Genomic DNA, 17,063 nt, shown 5'->3' on the forward strand with positions numbered 1-17,063 from the left:
TCTGCCTCTCTGCCTCTCTGCCTCTCTGCCTCTCTGCCTCTGCCTCCTGAGTGCTGACATTAAAGGTGTGTTCCATTACATCCAACCTGGGCCTACTATGGTTATATTATATACAATATATGTTAAATAAAAATACGTTGTTTTCATTGTATAATTCACATACTGAAGTGCAGAATAGTATATCTATTCCCGTTGTAATCAGGAAAAAAAATAGGATAGGGATAGTATTTAGCATCCATAAGAATCTTTTTCCATTGAAAAGACATTTGCTATGGAATAGATGACTATCACTTGTGACGCAGTGAGGGTCTTTATGTCCTAAAGATTTAATAGCTCTCATCATAACAAGTTAAAGAAGATAACCCATTGTTTTTCTGTATCTGTTGACATTGTGGTATTATTTTCTCCCCAACAATAACAGACCTCAGAGCAATTAAACAGAATCATAATCTCCATGTCTTAATCCAGCTGTTTTCAGCCTTCCTGATGCTGTCCCTTTAATCCAGTTCCTCGTGTTGTGGGGACCCCCAACCATAAGATTATTTCATTGCCATATCATAACTGTAGTTTTGCTACTGTTATGAATTACAGTATAATGTAAATACTTTTGGAGAGAGAGGTTTACCAAAGAGGCCGTGACCCACAAGTTGAGAACCACTGATTAGTTGCTGTATGAATCTGCATTTTGCAAAATGATATTCTTGTGACCTCATAAACATACCGTTGCCTTTTACATAAACATTTGTGCACATCATGGCTGCATTTTAAACTCTCCTTGAACACTGAAAGCATGTATAGCATCAGATTAACAGAAAGCATGTGTGTTTAAATGCACGAGACATGTTGAAAATTAAAGCAATGAAATATTTTTTAGTGTGATGTGATATAAGTTAATTTTAGTTTTTAGCTTGATTAGGTTGTTTCAATGATTGAGCACCATTTTTAAAATAAAAATGGCATCTATCTTGGGAGAAATCAAGATGTAAATAATTCCTCCAGGTAGTTTCCAGCCTTCCTGTAGCTGGACCTAGAAATCTCTGTGTTTTTACATGATCACATTGAGACGTACAGCACCCTCCCAGAGGCTGAGGTAAATGCATGATACCTTTGTCTGGAACCCATACACGGGTGTAAATGGTTACCAGTCTGCACTTCAGAATCCCAGACCACATTGGATCACTTACTGACATTACTCACCATTCCCTGACTGGATCTCTGATGGTCTCTAGGCATTTCCACTCTGAAGGGTCACTAACTACCCTCGTCCAGCTCCGTGAGCAGGCAGAGCTCTCCCTCTACATGGCAGTAGTCAAGGAAGCAGGCAAAAGTATAGGCTATAAAAGCCACAGAAGTCAGTCACCAGGGCAGTGGAGGCAGGAGGTGGTGCAGAGCAAGGAAAGGGCATGGTTTCATTGTAAGATGACTCCCTCTGCTTTTGTTATGATCCTGTGGACATTCAGGGGAAAGGTAAGCTTAGACAGAACATGAAGGAACTTTCCAGCAAAGGAGTGAGACCAGAGCGTTCCTTATGATGGGGTCCAGGCAGCTGCAGCAGTGTGCTGCTGGCTGGGAGGCACAAACAAAAGAAACTTAGGTTCTTGCCCTGGATAAGTGCATGGGCAGGGTTGGTCTGTTCTTCTCCTCTGGCTTTTGGTGGTGTGCATTCTAGTGTTCCTTACCTTGTGCAAGATTCAGCCGTCTCCACTGTCATGTGCTCATGCCGTTTGCCTGTGGCATACCTGTGTACAAATCTTTCCGCCTTAAAAGCTATTTTAAGCCAAAATGGCTCAGCAGAGAAGGGACCTTGCCACCAAGGCTAATGACCTGAGTTGACCCCTCAAAGCCACATGGTGGAAAGAGAGGCTTGAGTTTCCCAAGGGTCCCCTCGACATCCACACATGCAGCGTGACATGCTTATCCCACACACAATAAATGAGTAAATCTAATTTTTTTAACAAAAAGGTGTTCAAACTAAGATCCTGCTGAATTTGATATGACTTCACCTTAGCTAAATATGTGCGCAGTGCTCCTATTTCCAAATAAGGTCATACTCTAACACACACAAACACTCACATAGCTCTATAGGTTTGGATTTTTATCCTGACTAGTGCACATTGCCCTCTGTAGAGGACCTAGGTTTGAGGGTTTCAAAATACGTGTTCAAGAGAGGGGATTGCAACACAACATAGAATACTTACCAGTGGAACAGCCAAGACACTGAATGGTCTTAGAAGATAGAGCTCCACGTGAGTTGGTGCTCAATTTCTCAAGCTGTATCAGCATGCAGTCTCTGAACTCACCACAGGGGGCATAGTTGGGCAGTTTAAATGGGGATTCCATGTGGGCCTCTGATCCAGGACCATGGTGTGCTTCATCTGTATGTCTTATGTCACCACAGGTTATATCGAAGCAGTTGTCATTCCGGTTGGAGCTCGACGGATCCGTGTGGTGGAAGACAAACCTGCTCACAGCTTCCTGGGTAAAACAAAACTCATTCAATCAAAGTTCTGCCCTCTAAGTTGATTCTTACGACTGGAGGCTTGTGGCTCCAACACTAAATCTTTCTCCCAGTTTTATTTACATACATACATACATATATATATATATATATATATATATATATATATATATGTATGTATATATATGTATGTATATATATGTGTGTGTGTGTGTATACATACATATACATATATATATATATATATATATGGAGTGCAGGTATATATATATATATATATATATATATATATATATATATGTGTGTGTGTGTGTATGTGTGTGTGTATATATGTGTGTGTGTGTGTGTGTGTGTATGTATATCAATATACCTGTATTTCCTACGTACCGTCTCCCAGGTATAACCCTGGTGTTATACCTGCACGTTCATTAGAAAATCATATGTACCCAAAAATAACAGCACTTTTCACAGGAAGATCCAAGGTATGTTGTGGGGGAGAATCCAGTTAGAATCATCAATTTTGGACAGGATGGAAAATAAAAATGTGGAGGAATCCATGAGACATTGGGGATGTGTCCCTCCTGCAGAACCCAGGGCAGTTAGCCCAGGCAGCAGAGACCCATGGGCCACTCTTCAGTGAGCCCCTGCAGGCTGCCAAGGGCGCTGGACATGTTTCTTGCTGCAGAGAGAACAGTGGTCCTAAGCTGAGTGGGACACAGAACAGCACTGGCCCTAGCCAAGCCCTGGGGACCTAACTTCATAGTGACTGGCGAGCTGACTTCAAGCACAAACACTTACATAGCTCTAAAGGGTTGAATTGCATCCTGACTGGTGCTCTTTGCCCTCTGTAGAGGGACAGATTCACTGAAACCCCTCCTAGCTAAAGGAGGTCGTCTGAGTGATTGATTCCAGTCTTGCTGTTAACCCCCCAGCAAAGATCAGCCTGGTCCTTGAGCGTCAGGAAGTAGGAACACTGCACTGAACTCCTGAGTATTGTTTCTGCAGGCTTCAGGAGAACACTCATTTCGGTTTCAAGGGCTGCTCTTTTCTTGGTTCAGTGGGACAGAGATGTTGTTACCCATATCCTTTGGTAAGCCAGAATCCCATGGTCCTTGTTCAGGTTAAACTAGACATGGCTGATCTCTTCAGGGGCCCCTTTCTCAGCCTCTGTCATGAGGTGTCCAGGGAGTGGGGGAGAGGCATAATTGCCAAGTGTTCAGGGTGAACCAGAATCGCCCACAAAACCTTTTTATTTGAACTTTCAACACTGACGGAAAAAAAGAAATTGTGTCTTTGACCATGTTCCTACCATTTTAGATTACACAAAAGTATCCGTGCCATTCTTAGAAATGGTCACAACTTGAGTTAACTCTGCTGAAACAGGCACAAAACTCATCTCTAGCAGGTGCATGTTAATCAAGACCACAGTACCATTACATAGAGCCTAAGATGATGACGATGGTACTATTGTAGAGCCTTCGGTAGCAGTGCTGTCCTTTCCATGGAGGAGACACTCCCAGGTATACTGCCCATCTGTCCCTGAAAGATGCAAGGGTGTCCCAGCCCAGCCTACCAAGCTGGGCCACCACATAGAACAGGGTTTATGAAAGCTGCCTAAAACAAGCCTTATACTGCTTGGGGCAACTTTCTCAGAGTGGCAGTCCTCTGCTAAAGTCCCAGAGATCCTGCCCCTTTCCACTTACCTGAGAAAATGGGTCAACGTCTACAGTGTTGACATAAGTCTTGTCTCTTAGTGTCACCTGCAAATTTACCTTCCCTGGCTGATGCTCTGGGAATGAGTCCTTCTGCCGGGGAAGCATGTTTCTTCCCCAAAGGCACAGCATTGAGACTCCACAAGAGATCAAAGTCAGCTTTCACCATCACCTCACAAAATGATGAGCCCAGTAGTCTACGAGCTCACTGAGCTCTAAGTGCACCATGCCAGTTCTTCCATAGAGCAGCAAAGTCCATCCTTGGACTCCCAAGATGCCCCAACAGCCATCTTCCCTGACCCATCTCCATGAGTCTGGAAGAAGTAATGAAGCCACCTCCATTTCTGCTCTTCTGCGGAGTGTAAGCGTGGCAGAGGATGGGGCCAGAGTTAACAAATCCTAGAATATAAAGGAACTCGTCAATGAGACCCACATGATGGCTTGCTGTCACAGTTGGCCCTGACAGCTCTACCGTGGAGGCCTAGAGGCCCCCTGTGCAAAGGGAAGTAGTAGCATCCACGTTTGTGGTTCCCAGTCACTGGGCAGTGCAGCGCTTTAGAGACCTGAACACCCCAGTCCGCCACAGAGCATCACTCTGCTGGATTTGCAGATAGCAAGCAAAAGCCCCAGGGGGGCTTCCTTTCATGCCCAGCTCTGCACTCCACCTGAATCCATTTCAGTCTGGAGCCTCTCAGGATCTCCAGTGGAGTCTAATCAGGACCAGCGGTCGACTGGCGGGGATGACATTTCATTGTGTGCAACTGCCAGTCTGTATCCCAAGAGGATTGGCTTAAATGCCTGAATGACTTAGCTCCCCAGGAGCAGTGCCATGCCTCCGTGGGAGCTTGGAACCAGCTTTGGTCCCCTTATCTTACCCCAAATTCATAACCCAATCATTCCAGGCACTGGCACATAGACAGGAGCAAGCCCGAAGGTGGTCTACCCTCCCTGGTTATGTTTCTAGAGTCAGCTCCAGCAGGCCGTGTTTCCACTCAGGGCTGGGTGCTTGGAAAGTCAACCCAATTTCATTCTGAATTACTCTCACATTCGCTGGGAGCAGTTCCTGAAGAATTGCACCCCACCTACCTTCAGCCCACGCTGGCTGGCTTTCTGCTCAAAACCACCTGGAACAGGAAATGCCTCCAGTTTGTATCCATGGCTAAGAACAGAGCTGGCTGAACTCCTAGTGGAAATTAAAAAAAAAAAAAAGAAAGAAAAAAGAATCTTGACACAGTGCCAGGAATAGAAGTGGGTTGACTGTGGGTCAAGTCTTCCAGTTGACTCCTGATGGGGAAGAACCGAAAAGAACCCTCTGGCCTTCTGCGCCCCTCTGAGCCAGCAGAGAACAAATAGGCAGGGAGGGAGAGCCTGCCCTTGCACGGCCACTGCTGACAAGGAGTGCCCCTTCTTGCTCTGTGGAACACCCACTTGCTATCTTCTCCGAGAGTACCTATAAGTCCCAAAATGGTGGGCAAATATACACCTAGAAAAGGGCCCAAGCTGAGAATGGTTGGCAGTTCAGCATGTGGCATTATGCTGTGGGCTCTGCAGAGATCTTGTCCTGTCACAGTGATCAAATTCTTTGGTCCTGTGGTACCCTGCAAAAAAGCCAGTCCTAGCTATTCAACTATTGAAAGCATGTTAGCAAAATCCACAAAGCGTGCTTCCCACCCCGCTTGGATCCTGGTTTAAAACATGCAGCCTCTGACTCAGGCAGATGCAGCTTGAGAAATCTCCACAAACCAGCACATTAGACCTTGCAGAAGGACTCAAACCACTGGCAGAATCCCGTCCTCTCTGCTGCGAACTGTTACTTGCCTGTAAATCAAAGCATGGAGGATCATTTTAATGATGTTGCTGAGTCTTCTCTGAGTCCCCAAATCCTAGTGTCGACTGCAGACTGGTTGGTCTTGACATGCTTACAGACTAAGAGGGTTGGATGCCTGAGAGCTGAGCGGACAGCAGCATCATTAAGAATATGGGCATGTCACATACATGCCTCAGGACACACTCCCTCACAGAGGAGCTACCACAAACCCTGCTTGGACCTACTCCCAGAAGTCAGGAGTCAAGTCAACCTAAGGGGACAAGAGTGACAACCCCATGAAGTCACTGAATCACTAGGCTCCACCAGGAAGCTACCTGTTCACTGTCAGAAATGACCTGGATGTCCCAACACTGACCCAAGACTGACCTCTCGCCCTTTGGAAAGGAATGTCAAGTGCTAAATTGTGCTTGTTCATTTTCTACATGGAATATGGGAACTTAGAAATCTTGTGTCCTGCTAGGTAACCCCCACCCAAATCAGAAACGTTAAAAGCCATGCCCACGCCTCAGGAAACTCTTGCTTCAAATTCTTCCTGAACTAAGAAATCATGGCATATATATATATGTATATATATATATATATCACATATATATTATATATATATACACATATATAGACACACACACACACACACACACCTTTGGTTAGCCACCTTAAGAGTTTCTGTCACCTCTGGTCATCTGCCACCTACTACGTGCCAAAGTAGATCCTATTATTGTTTCTTTGTCTGTTTTAAATATTTTTTATTTTGTTTTTTTAATTATATATGCAAGCATATGCATATGGGTGCAAGGACACTTGGAGACCAGAAGTATTGGATCCCCTGGAGAGGCAGTTGTGAGCTGCCCAATGTGGGTGCTGGGAATCGAACTTGAGTTCTCTGGAAGAACAGTGCATTCTCTTAACCGTTGAGCCATCTCTCTAGCCCTGTTTTTCAGTCAGTCTGATTGTTTTTAATGCAGTGATTTTTCTCTAAACAGCAACAATAACTAAAGTCAAGGGCATCAGAACGCTACTGTAGAGGGTTCTCCTTAGCAAGAAGGCCATGGGACCTCAGTCTGTGCTGCAGGAGGCACAAGTGCAGGAATACCCAACCCCACACCCCTTCTATCAGCTTTGCGCCAGAGCTGTGAGTTTGAGAGTGTGGGGCCTTGATTTCCCAGAGCTCAGGCCCTTACCCCATCCTGGCAGCTGCAAAGTATTGTCACCACATCTGTGAGTAGCTACTCACATGTAAGTGAATAACAGAATAACATCACCTCCTTAAGGAACATCAGCTTTCCCAGCATGGGGGTGTCAGATCCTTGGGGGATACTGGAGTTACATTGCCCTTCCAAAGGCCCAGGGTAGTAACAGTAAAGCAGATGGTTGCTTACATTTTTCTTCATGGCTAAGTAATGCTCCAATTCATATGTGTGCCCCACATTTCCCGTATCTCCTCATCTATCAACTGGCACTGAGCTGACTCGGGCCTTACCTGTTATGAGCAGTGCTGATTTCATTTCCTGGGGATATTTACCACAAGTGGGGAGCCAGATCCTGCACTGGGTCTATACTTCTCCTATGAATTTCCCATAACACCGAGGAAATGTACAGTCCTACCCACAATGTGTGTGATCTTCTTGTCTTTGCCTGTTCATGAGAATGTCCTAACTAAGGCGAGATGGGTCACATTTCCCCAATGACTTGTGATATTGAGGAGTTTGGATTTGAGGAGTTGGTTTGTTTGGGCTTACTTGTTTGATTGATTTCTTTTTTATTCATTTTTTAAAAAAATATTTGTAAGCCATTTGCATCTCATTTTTAGAGAAATGTCAAGCTGGGCAGAGTAGTTAAGGCCACCCTGGGCTACAGTGTAAACCTTGCCTCAAATGGGGACCAAGCAGGCTGGAGAGATAGTGTAGCGCTTAAGACAATGTATTCCTCTTGTAGAGGACACCAGTTCAATTCCTAGCTTCTACACAGAGGCCCACAACTAGTTGTAACTCCGTTCCTAGCAATCTGATGCTCTCTTCTGACCTCCGCAGGCACTGCCTACATGTGGTGCACATGAACTCATGCAGGTACATGCACACACATACAAATAAATAGAAATTAAAAGCTAAGCAAAGCATTATTTAAGGTGCTGGGGAGATGGCTCAACTGGTCCACTGCTTGGCTGGCATGCAGGAATCTCTGGGTTCAATCCCCCAGCACTGTATAAACTGGGCACCTGTAACCCCGGCACTAGGGAGGCCGAATCAGGGAGATAAGGAGTTCAGGTTACCTCAGCTGCTACATAGGGGGGTTGGACAGAGCTAGGCTAGAGATGATAGTGGTCCCTTGGCCCTCTTTGGCCTCTCCTTGGCAGCAATGAGGATGGAACTGTAGGAGACTGTGTGATGTGTAGTAAGTTAGTCACAGAAAGATAAGTCCTGTGTGTTCTCTTTCACATGTAGAGTATAGAATAGTGATTATCAATATGTGTAGAATGCACTTATTCAGCACTCACACTAAACCCCAAAATAGTACAACTAACAGTTATAATTTTTTTTAATCTCAAATGAGTATATGAGTTTTTTGTTTTGTTTTGTTTTGTTTTTTTGGTTTGTCGAGACAGGGTTTCTCTGTGTAGCCCTGGCTGTCCTGGAACTCACTTTGTAAACCAGGCTGGCCTCGAACTCAGAAATCTGCCTGCCTCTGCCTCTTGAGTGCTGGGATTAAAGGCGTGTGCCACCACGCCCGGCTAAGCTCCAAGATATATTCTGTGGCCTTGAATATACCAATGTAAAACTCATTCATCAATCAAGCCATTTATGTCCATAGGCTTGGACTGGATCCTGGCATCACCATCCTTGGGCCTCTCCCCAAGTCCCACTATGGGAATCTGTAGTGAGACAGGCAGCTATGTTGGAGGATGTGCCATCAGCCTTCACAGCTATTTCTCCTGTGAACCAGGAGAAGTTTGCTCTCTGTGAGCCAGCCTCTGTCCTTGGTACCCAGAGAGTACAGTCCTCTCCCTGCAGGTGCCTGCCTGCCCTCACAAAGGCCTCCGACTCAGGCAGGACCCCCAGATTCCCTCCAAGGGCAGGCTAGATAGCCTTAATGTTCCAATAATCAATTTCCTTTCTAGCTCTCAAAGATTCTAGTAAGAGATCCATCAACAGCGACTGGAAGATAGAACTCCCTGGAGAATTCCAGATTGCGGGTACAACCGTTCGCTACGTGAGGAGAGGCTTGTGGGAGAAGTTCTCAGCCAAGGGACCCACCACAGTGCCGCTGCATCTGATGGTAAGTGCTGGCCCTACACCTCTGCTTAAGCTAGTGGCTCAGCTGGGTTATTCGAGTCTTGTTCTCCAGAACCTGGGTGGAAAGAGATGCCCCTGGAAGTTTGCAAGGCTCCCTGCTAAAGATGCCCTTTTCATTTCTTTCTTTCTTTGTGTGTTGATGCATTTATATGTTCTGTGTGTGTGGCATATGAGCATGCTCTGAAGAGTATGCAAATGTGCATTCTTGTACGCATTTGTACATGTGTATGTAGATGCCAGAGCTTCAGCTGCCAATGTCTTTTTTAGTGGGTTTCTACATTTATATTTTGAGACAGGGTCTTCCACTCAACCTGAAGCTCATCGATCTGGCCAGGCTGGCTGGCCAGTATTAACCCTCATCAGTCCTCACATACACTACTGGGATTACACCCTCAAGATGCTGTGCCTGGCATGAGTACTGAGGATCCAAACTCAGCTCCTTGTGTTTCTGTAGCACACACATCACTGACTGAGACATCTCCCCAGCCCTTCACCCCCGTCTTGGTATTGTTCCTTCCACCTTGAGGATCCTCCCCAGAATGTCCTCCTGGCTCCTCACTGGTGGAGCACCTATCTTTTTCAAAAGACGATTCTTCCAAGGCGGTAATTGCAGTCGCACTGGTGACAGCCAGGGAGGGACATCTGGTATCCATTAAACAGGTGAACATTGACTTAAGATAGGATTTCCAATGTGGTAAGAAAACATATGACCAAAAAAGTAGCCTGGGGAAGAAAGGGTTTGTATAGCTCACATACCCAGAGTTGCAGTCCACTGAGGGGAGCTAAGGCAAGAATGAAGCCAAGTGGGAACATGGAGGCAGGAACTGAAGCACTAGCCATGGAGGAGTGCTGCTTACTGTCTTGCTCCTCCAGGCTTGCTCAGCCTACTTCTAGATAGCACCCAGGATGACCTGCCCTGTAACAGCTCAACCCACATTGGACTGGGCCCTCCCACATCATTCACTAAGAAAATGGCCCCCAGGCCCCATATTATGGAGGCATTCTCTCAACTGAGGTTCCCTCCTCTGAAGTTGATATAAAACTAGCCAGCACAGCTGTGCTCCATGGCTGTTTTTGCATCAGATAGCAGCACGCACAAGAGCTACCCCATATCTGAGAAGTGCCTTGTAGAAGTGCACTGTGTAAGCAATGTGTGGTCTGTACCACACAGATTGGCCAGATTCGGCTTCCAGGCACTGGGGAATCAGGTAAGCACTGCTTGTTCCCCAGGTGGTCCTCAGAAACCTGTATATGGGCTAGGCAGGATGTCAGTGTTCTGTGATTCCCTGAGAACTCTGAGGATGCCATTCAGACATGGGCTCGGTATCCAAGGCCTCCAGGGAAGTCATGCTATGGTTTCCTTCTCAGGGTCTGAGTGGTCTCAGGACTATTTATGACAACACCCCATTGTGGCTAATTTTGTGAAGGTGGTGGAGATTGAACATAGGCCTTGTGCATGCCAGATGATACTCACTTGATTCTGATCTCCTAAAGAACAGGGCTTGTAGCAGTGTGTGCATTGGTTATCAAAGCACATATCTGAAGCGCTGCCAGTCCCAGAAGTTCCTTCCCCCGCCCCGCTTATGTGTGCCCCTGGAGATGAGCTAACACTCAGAAGATTCTCTGGCCGCCACCTCCTGTGGGTGTTGAGTGCGGCCTGATGAGGGTGCTGACCCTGTTGTAGTCTCTGCTGAGCTAAAAGTCAGCCAGCTCCTATGTGTGCCATAAACCTTCTGGGGATCTGCCAGCCATTCCGCTATAGATCATTTCTACAAGTAGGATCTCCGGGACCCAGGGATCTGTCCCAGAGCCATTTCTCCAAGATGAGACAGTTTCCCAGTCAAATCCTTTGAAGCCACCCCCACAACTATTCTGAGTTCAAAGTAAATATTCAGAGGGGCACAGAGAAGGAGCTAGAGACAAATGAGGCTCACGCGGGAGCATCCGCTGTAAGTACAGGAGTTTGCCTCTCTAACCAGCACTGAAGTGTGCCTAGGACCCCTCTTCACCAAAAGCTCTTCTCAACAGATGTGTCTTTAGCTCAGAGAAGTGTGTACACAGCCTAGAGCTGTCCGTACTACAACAGAAGTCAGAGAAAACATCTCACCTCCAGCTGGATTTTCAGCCCTAATTTAATATTTAATTGCTTTTTCTCTTGAAATGTGCTCTTTATTTCATATCTCTTCAAGGCTCCTTCCCTCTGTGTAACAGGCTATGGTCCCCCCATACTGGAGTGTGTATATTATGTTCACACTCGGGCACCCCACAGAGTCCTAGAGATTAGCATTTGAAACCAATTAGACTCATGTGTGCCCTAATCATACGCGGCTACAAAATTGGTTTCACATGGAGCCTCATTTTGCTGGTCTCATTCCCACACTGAGATAATAAAGATCTCAGTGTAAAGACTAGTTTAGAGCTCTTAGTTTTGGTGGCTTGGGGGTGTTTATTTGTTTTGTTGTTTTGGTTTTTGGCAGGAAGCATTGCTCCAAGTGTACCTCTGCAGGTGTATTGGCTAGGAAAGTATGAACTGGACCACCATCCTACAATTCGGCCTTGAAGGCCCAGGAAGCCTGAGGACAATGACCTCCTGTCATCTGACACTCTATCCTGGTCTGCCTCAGTCTGCAAAGTGGGCTGTGAACTCCGTCTTTAGTTCCTGTCGGCTCCTTCTCCCAGATCTCTGTGGCTGGAAATGCACTTGCTAGCTGCTTAGCCTCAAGGACATTCACTGGTCTACAGCCAGGTCTGTCTCCCACGGAGAAGCCTGCTTTGCCTCACATGTCTATGTTATGTATAAAGCCAGTGGAGTACCGGTGGTTTTACAAGGCTTGCCATGATATCCCCAGGCAAAGCATAGACCCCTTCCATTCTGAACCCTCACTGGGATTTCAGATGCATGGTCCCCAAATTGTAGCGTGGCTCCCACAAGTGAGGCTTAGGTACATCTCTGCTCCTATGTCTACCCTTAGTGTCAGCCATGAGCCAGGCCCCTGCCTTCCAACAGACACAGACACCATTCAGGCTCCATGGCAGTACCAAGATGCAGATATCCTCAACATCCCCAAAACAGGTTCCTCCCAGACCCCTCTGATTCCTTCCTCTTGAGTATACTTACTGTAATGTGGCAATGATGGGTGATGGGAGACACCATCTGGAGGGCAGAGCTTGTCTTTCTTGGTGTTTCTATTACTGTGAAAAGCACCAGGAACTGGAGAGATGGCTCAATGGTTAAGAGCACTGGCTGCTCTTCAATTCCCAGCAATCACATGGAGGCTCACAACCATCTGTAACGGGATCCAAGGCCCTCTTCTGGTGTGTCTAAAGAGAGTGACAGTGTACTCATAGACATAAAAATTTTAAAAAAAGAAAAAGAAGGCATCATGACTGCCGGGCAGTGATGGCGCACGCCTTTAATCCCAGTTTGGGGGGCAGAGGCAGGCAGATCTCTGAGTTCAAGGCCAGCCTGGTCTACAGAGTGAGTTCCAGAACAGCCAGGGCTACACAGAGAAACTCTGTCTTGGGAAAAGAGCGAAAGAAAAAGAAAGAAAGAAAGAAAGAAAGAAAGAAAGAAAGAAAGAGAGAGAGAGAGAGAGAGAGAGAGAGAGAGAGAGAGAGAGAGAGAGAGAGAGAGAGAGAGAGAGAGAGAGAGAGAAAGAAAGAAAGAAAGAAAGAAAGAAAGAAAGAAAGAAAGAGGGGCTGGTGAGATGGCTCAGTAGGTAAGAGCACCCGACTGCTCTTCCGAAGGTCCGGAGTTCAAATCCCAGCAACCACATGGTGGCTCACAACCATCCGTAACAAGATCTGACTCCCTCTTCTGGAGTGTCTGAAGACAGCTACAGTGTACTTACATATAATAAATAAATCTTAAAAAAAAAAAAACAAAAACAAAAGAAAGAAAGAAAAGAAAGAGAAAGGAGGGAGGGAGAGAGAGATGCCATGAGCAAAAGCAGCTAGGGAAGATGTGTTTATTTCATCTTGCACTCCCTTACCTGCCACTGAGAGAACTTAAGCAAGTCAGGAACCAGGACACAGGAACTGAAGCAGAAGCCCTGGAGGAACACTGCTTACTGGCTACTGGCTTGCCCCCTTACACAACCTATCTTCTTATAGTCCAAAGAGAAGACGCTCCCAGAACAGTTGTCAATCAAGAAAGCGCTGCCACGGGCTTGCTGATAGGCCAATCGGCTGTGGGCATTTTCTCTCGTGAGGTTTCCTCTCCCAGATGACTCTCACTTATGTCAAGTCCACATAAACTAGCCAGCACAGTGCTTAAGCTCAAAGATATAGTTTAGCACCACTCTCCGATCTCTTTCTAGGAAGAAGCACTACGAGTGTCTTTCTCATCTGCAAGCTCAGCCTTGTTGATGGGAATTCAGACCCTGCTTCATGATGCAGAAAAATGCTACAAACAGCCATGCAGTTCGTCATCCCCAGATCCCTCATGTTAACCAGTCCTCTGTGGGATAGGAAAGAAAGAGTGAAGCTCACCAATGATGGTGTGCTCGCCCCAGACACCCACCGAGTCCCCGAGGGACAGCCCTAACCTTAACCTGCCTTGACCTTCAGAAAAGAGCAAGCTGGTGGAGGAGCAGCCACAGGTAGCTCAGAGAACACGTGCAGCAATCTGTGGTCGCTCGCTCCATCTCAGCAAGGCCTTCCTTCCTTTCCCATGGCTCCAGGTGCTGTTATTTCATGACCAGAATTACGGAATTCATTATGAGTACACCATACCTGTAAACCAGAGTTCAGAAAACCAGAGTGAGCCCGCCAAGCCACAAGATGCTCTGTTCCTCTGGACCCACAGCGGCTGGGAAGGGTGCAGCGTGCAGTGTGGAGGAGGTAAGGTGGGGGTGGGGGAGGCGAGGGAGCAGCTTGGCTCAAGAAATCCTGAGTTCAGGGCCCTCTGCACCAGTCCACCCAGCAAGGAAATAGAGAATTTGTGCTTCCATAGGGACTTAAGCCCTGAAGATCTCAGCAGAGCATGTGGCCAAGCCATCCCAGCTCCCACAGTTGTGTTAGCAGGCCCACTTCACTCCTTGTCCTAGTGTAGAGATTTGCCAATTATGTGACTATATGGTAGTTATGAAAAATGCCCCGGGAATAATTGAAATAGACTTCCATCTTGGTGGAATGGCAGCAGATGAAGGCCTCACCCATACCCACATACCCTGTCATCTGTGCCTCAGCCACCGTCTCCAGGGTGCAAAGAGAAGTAAGAGTCCTCTGGACCAAGCAGAGCACTCTATGTCACCCCCTCTTCCTCACCTCTAAATGTGATGTCTGCCCCCACACTCCCACTATGGAGATTGCAGGTGAGCCAAAGAGACTGCCACGCCACAAGGATCTACATCATCAAAGGCAGTGTGTTTGCTAGTAGGGCATTCAGGAGGAGCACTAGGAAGCCACTCCTGTAAAGAATTACCCACTCGGGCTGACAACTACCATGCAAGTCAGTGGGTCGTGAAAACAGACGCCAAACTAGGAGAGGGCTTATGGGGAAAGAGGGTTTCAGCAAATGTTAGGGTAAAAGAGGGACCCAGGTAGAAATGACCAAGATTCAACATAGATGCAGATGAAAGTGTCAAAGAACCAAAGAAAGAAATGGAAGGTCTAACAAGGAGCGGCAGGAAACTGCATTCAAGGGGTGTAGGAAAGAGGCTGCTGGCACGACCGGTCCATGGTATGGGAAGGTTTTATTGTAGATAAGAGGGAGAAAATGCCCAGAGGCATCTGGGAGAGTCCAGAGCAGAGAGAGAAAGAAGTAAACTGAATATGGCCAGCAGACTGGGCATGGCCAGGGCTAGGGAAGTAGAGAAGTGGGAGAAAATAGTGGAGACAGTGCAGGGGGAAGGGAAGGAAGAGAGAGGGGGCAGGGGAAGGGAGAGAGAGAGGGGTGAGAGGGAGAATAGCAAGAGAATAATAGAAAGTAAGTCCCTTACTATACCTCTGGGTCACTGGCATTTGCCACCCCAATAGGCACTCAGAAAGGCCATGAGAGATGATACAATGAATGCTGGGTAAGACAGAGTTGGGGCAGGGGATTGACTAGGACTCTGGATGTCTGCCAGTGAGTGGGCAGCAAGCTAGGACCCAGCTGCAATCCCACCCATGCCTGCTCCTGAGTGGCTTGACTACTAAGTCGATGTTGTCAAGTGTGGAGCTCATACAGCATTGTTTAACATTCAGGGGCTCATCCCATTGTTCGTGGAGAGATCTGAGCCACAATATAGCCAAGCCCTTCAGTGCCTTCCTATGCATCTAAGCTAACCACACACACTAAACGTTCTACATGTTTTTCCTCTGCAAACTGACAATTGCAATGGACACAGCTTCAAGGTAGTACCATCAGTCCTACCAGACAGAGTACGCCTTTTCCAGGAGATCTCTTGTCCTGGGGACTTTAGCTGCCCCTGGGCTGGTGGTCTCCCACCCCCCACTTCAGAGGCCCATGCCTGCATCTCTAACTGCAGCCAGACATCCCTTTGTCTACTCACTGTGGGCAAACCCAGCCCACAGGGGGCATAGCAGGCTGTGCTCCACTAGGAGCTCTGAACTGCCACAGCCTCTGCTGCCTCTGTGCAGTCCCTTGTGGTACCAGTGACTTCCAGCTCCCTGCAGTAGTCATTGCAGAAAGCTATATTCAGTAGCTCTTTGCTTTCATCTGTATACATGACTACATTCATAGGCCTAGGACAGACAGTGTGGCTAAAGACTCCCCAATCCCAATATTTTAGCCATCCCTACATGACAAACTTTTCAGACAACAGATCCTACCAAGAATCCTGGGCCTACGTAATTGTACTTGATTCCATGTTCATCTTTTATGGCCATTCTCCTGAAGCCAATGACTCCAATACAGTAAGTAGCATGGAATGCCAGCGAAGACACATAGAAAGCCAAGGAGAGGTGAAGCAAGCTGGCCTGGGTGGTGGTGGGGACTAAGATAGAGAAGCAAGGGAGCCAACTGTTGATACTGTGGTCAGGTGACACTTAGTGACAAGGCCAAGAGGCACCCAGACAGCTGGTTCCAGAGGCCACCCTCCTAACTGCCATCACCATCCTAACTGACAACACTTGGCCTCCCTGATGAAGTCATAGCCATCGAATTGAGAGCTCAGAGGAAATGCTCAAAGAAAAGTCAATGAGTCTGCCAAGCTGCCTAAGAGCTCATGGCACTCTGAGGCATTAGCACCACTGGGCAAAGTGAACAAGTGTCCTGTGTGTCTGTCACACCAGCCACTTTGCTCCTCTTGAGAAGCAAGCCTATAAGAGCAAGCAGTAACTGGCCATACTATAGGTGAAGGCTGGTATACACATGTTTAACTGGGACCAGATCTCTGTAGACTTCAAATCTCAAACATGAAAGGCTCAAACCAAAGTGTTGTCCTCAGCAAACTCCTAAACTGTCCTAGGACAGGTGACCTGAGGTCCTGCTGCTTTCTCAGACTGTGGAACCTGGTCCACATTACTCTGCTATGACTTAAGCACCTTGTCCCTCTTTGACAAATGTGATGTGGCTCACTTAGTGATAGATAATTGTACCCATACACCCCTCCGTAAGTATAAGTAAATGGCTTTCTGGGTATGAGCAGCCATAACTTCTCATCTCCCATGGGTTGACTTCCAGGAGAACGCAGGACTATCGTATCATGCACACGGATTGTTAACAAGACCACAACCCTGGTGAATGACAGTGACTGCCCCCAAGCAAGCCGCCCTGAGCCCCAGGTCCGACGGTGTAACTCTCACCCATGCCAGTCCCGGTAAGTCCTGTA

The 17,063-nt window shown here is 47.1% G+C and overlaps 1 protein-coding gene across 1 annotated transcript in view; it reads left to right on the top strand.

Moving 5' to 3' along the window:
* Positions 1–17,063, top strand: part of Adamts17 (ADAM metallopeptidase with thrombospondin type 1 motif 17) — a 303,015-nt gene that overhangs the window by 215,958 nt on the left and 69,994 nt on the right. The window contains exons 16-19 of the mRNA XM_021167985.2: positions 2,399–2,479; positions 9,111–9,268; positions 13,968–14,127; positions 16,916–17,051. Of these exons, the coding sequence (XP_021023644.1) occupies positions 2,399–2,479; positions 9,111–9,268; positions 13,968–14,127; positions 16,916–17,051 (535 nt within the window). The remainder of the gene's footprint in view (positions 1–2,398; positions 2,480–9,110; positions 9,269–13,967; positions 14,128–16,915; positions 17,052–17,063) is intronic.

This window comes from Mus caroli, chromosome 7, assembly GCF_900094665.2.
Source record: "Mus caroli chromosome 7, CAROLI_EIJ_v1.1, whole genome shotgun sequence".
In the NCBI taxonomy this organism is placed as follows: Eukaryota; Metazoa; Chordata; class Mammalia; order Rodentia; family Muridae; genus Mus; species Mus caroli.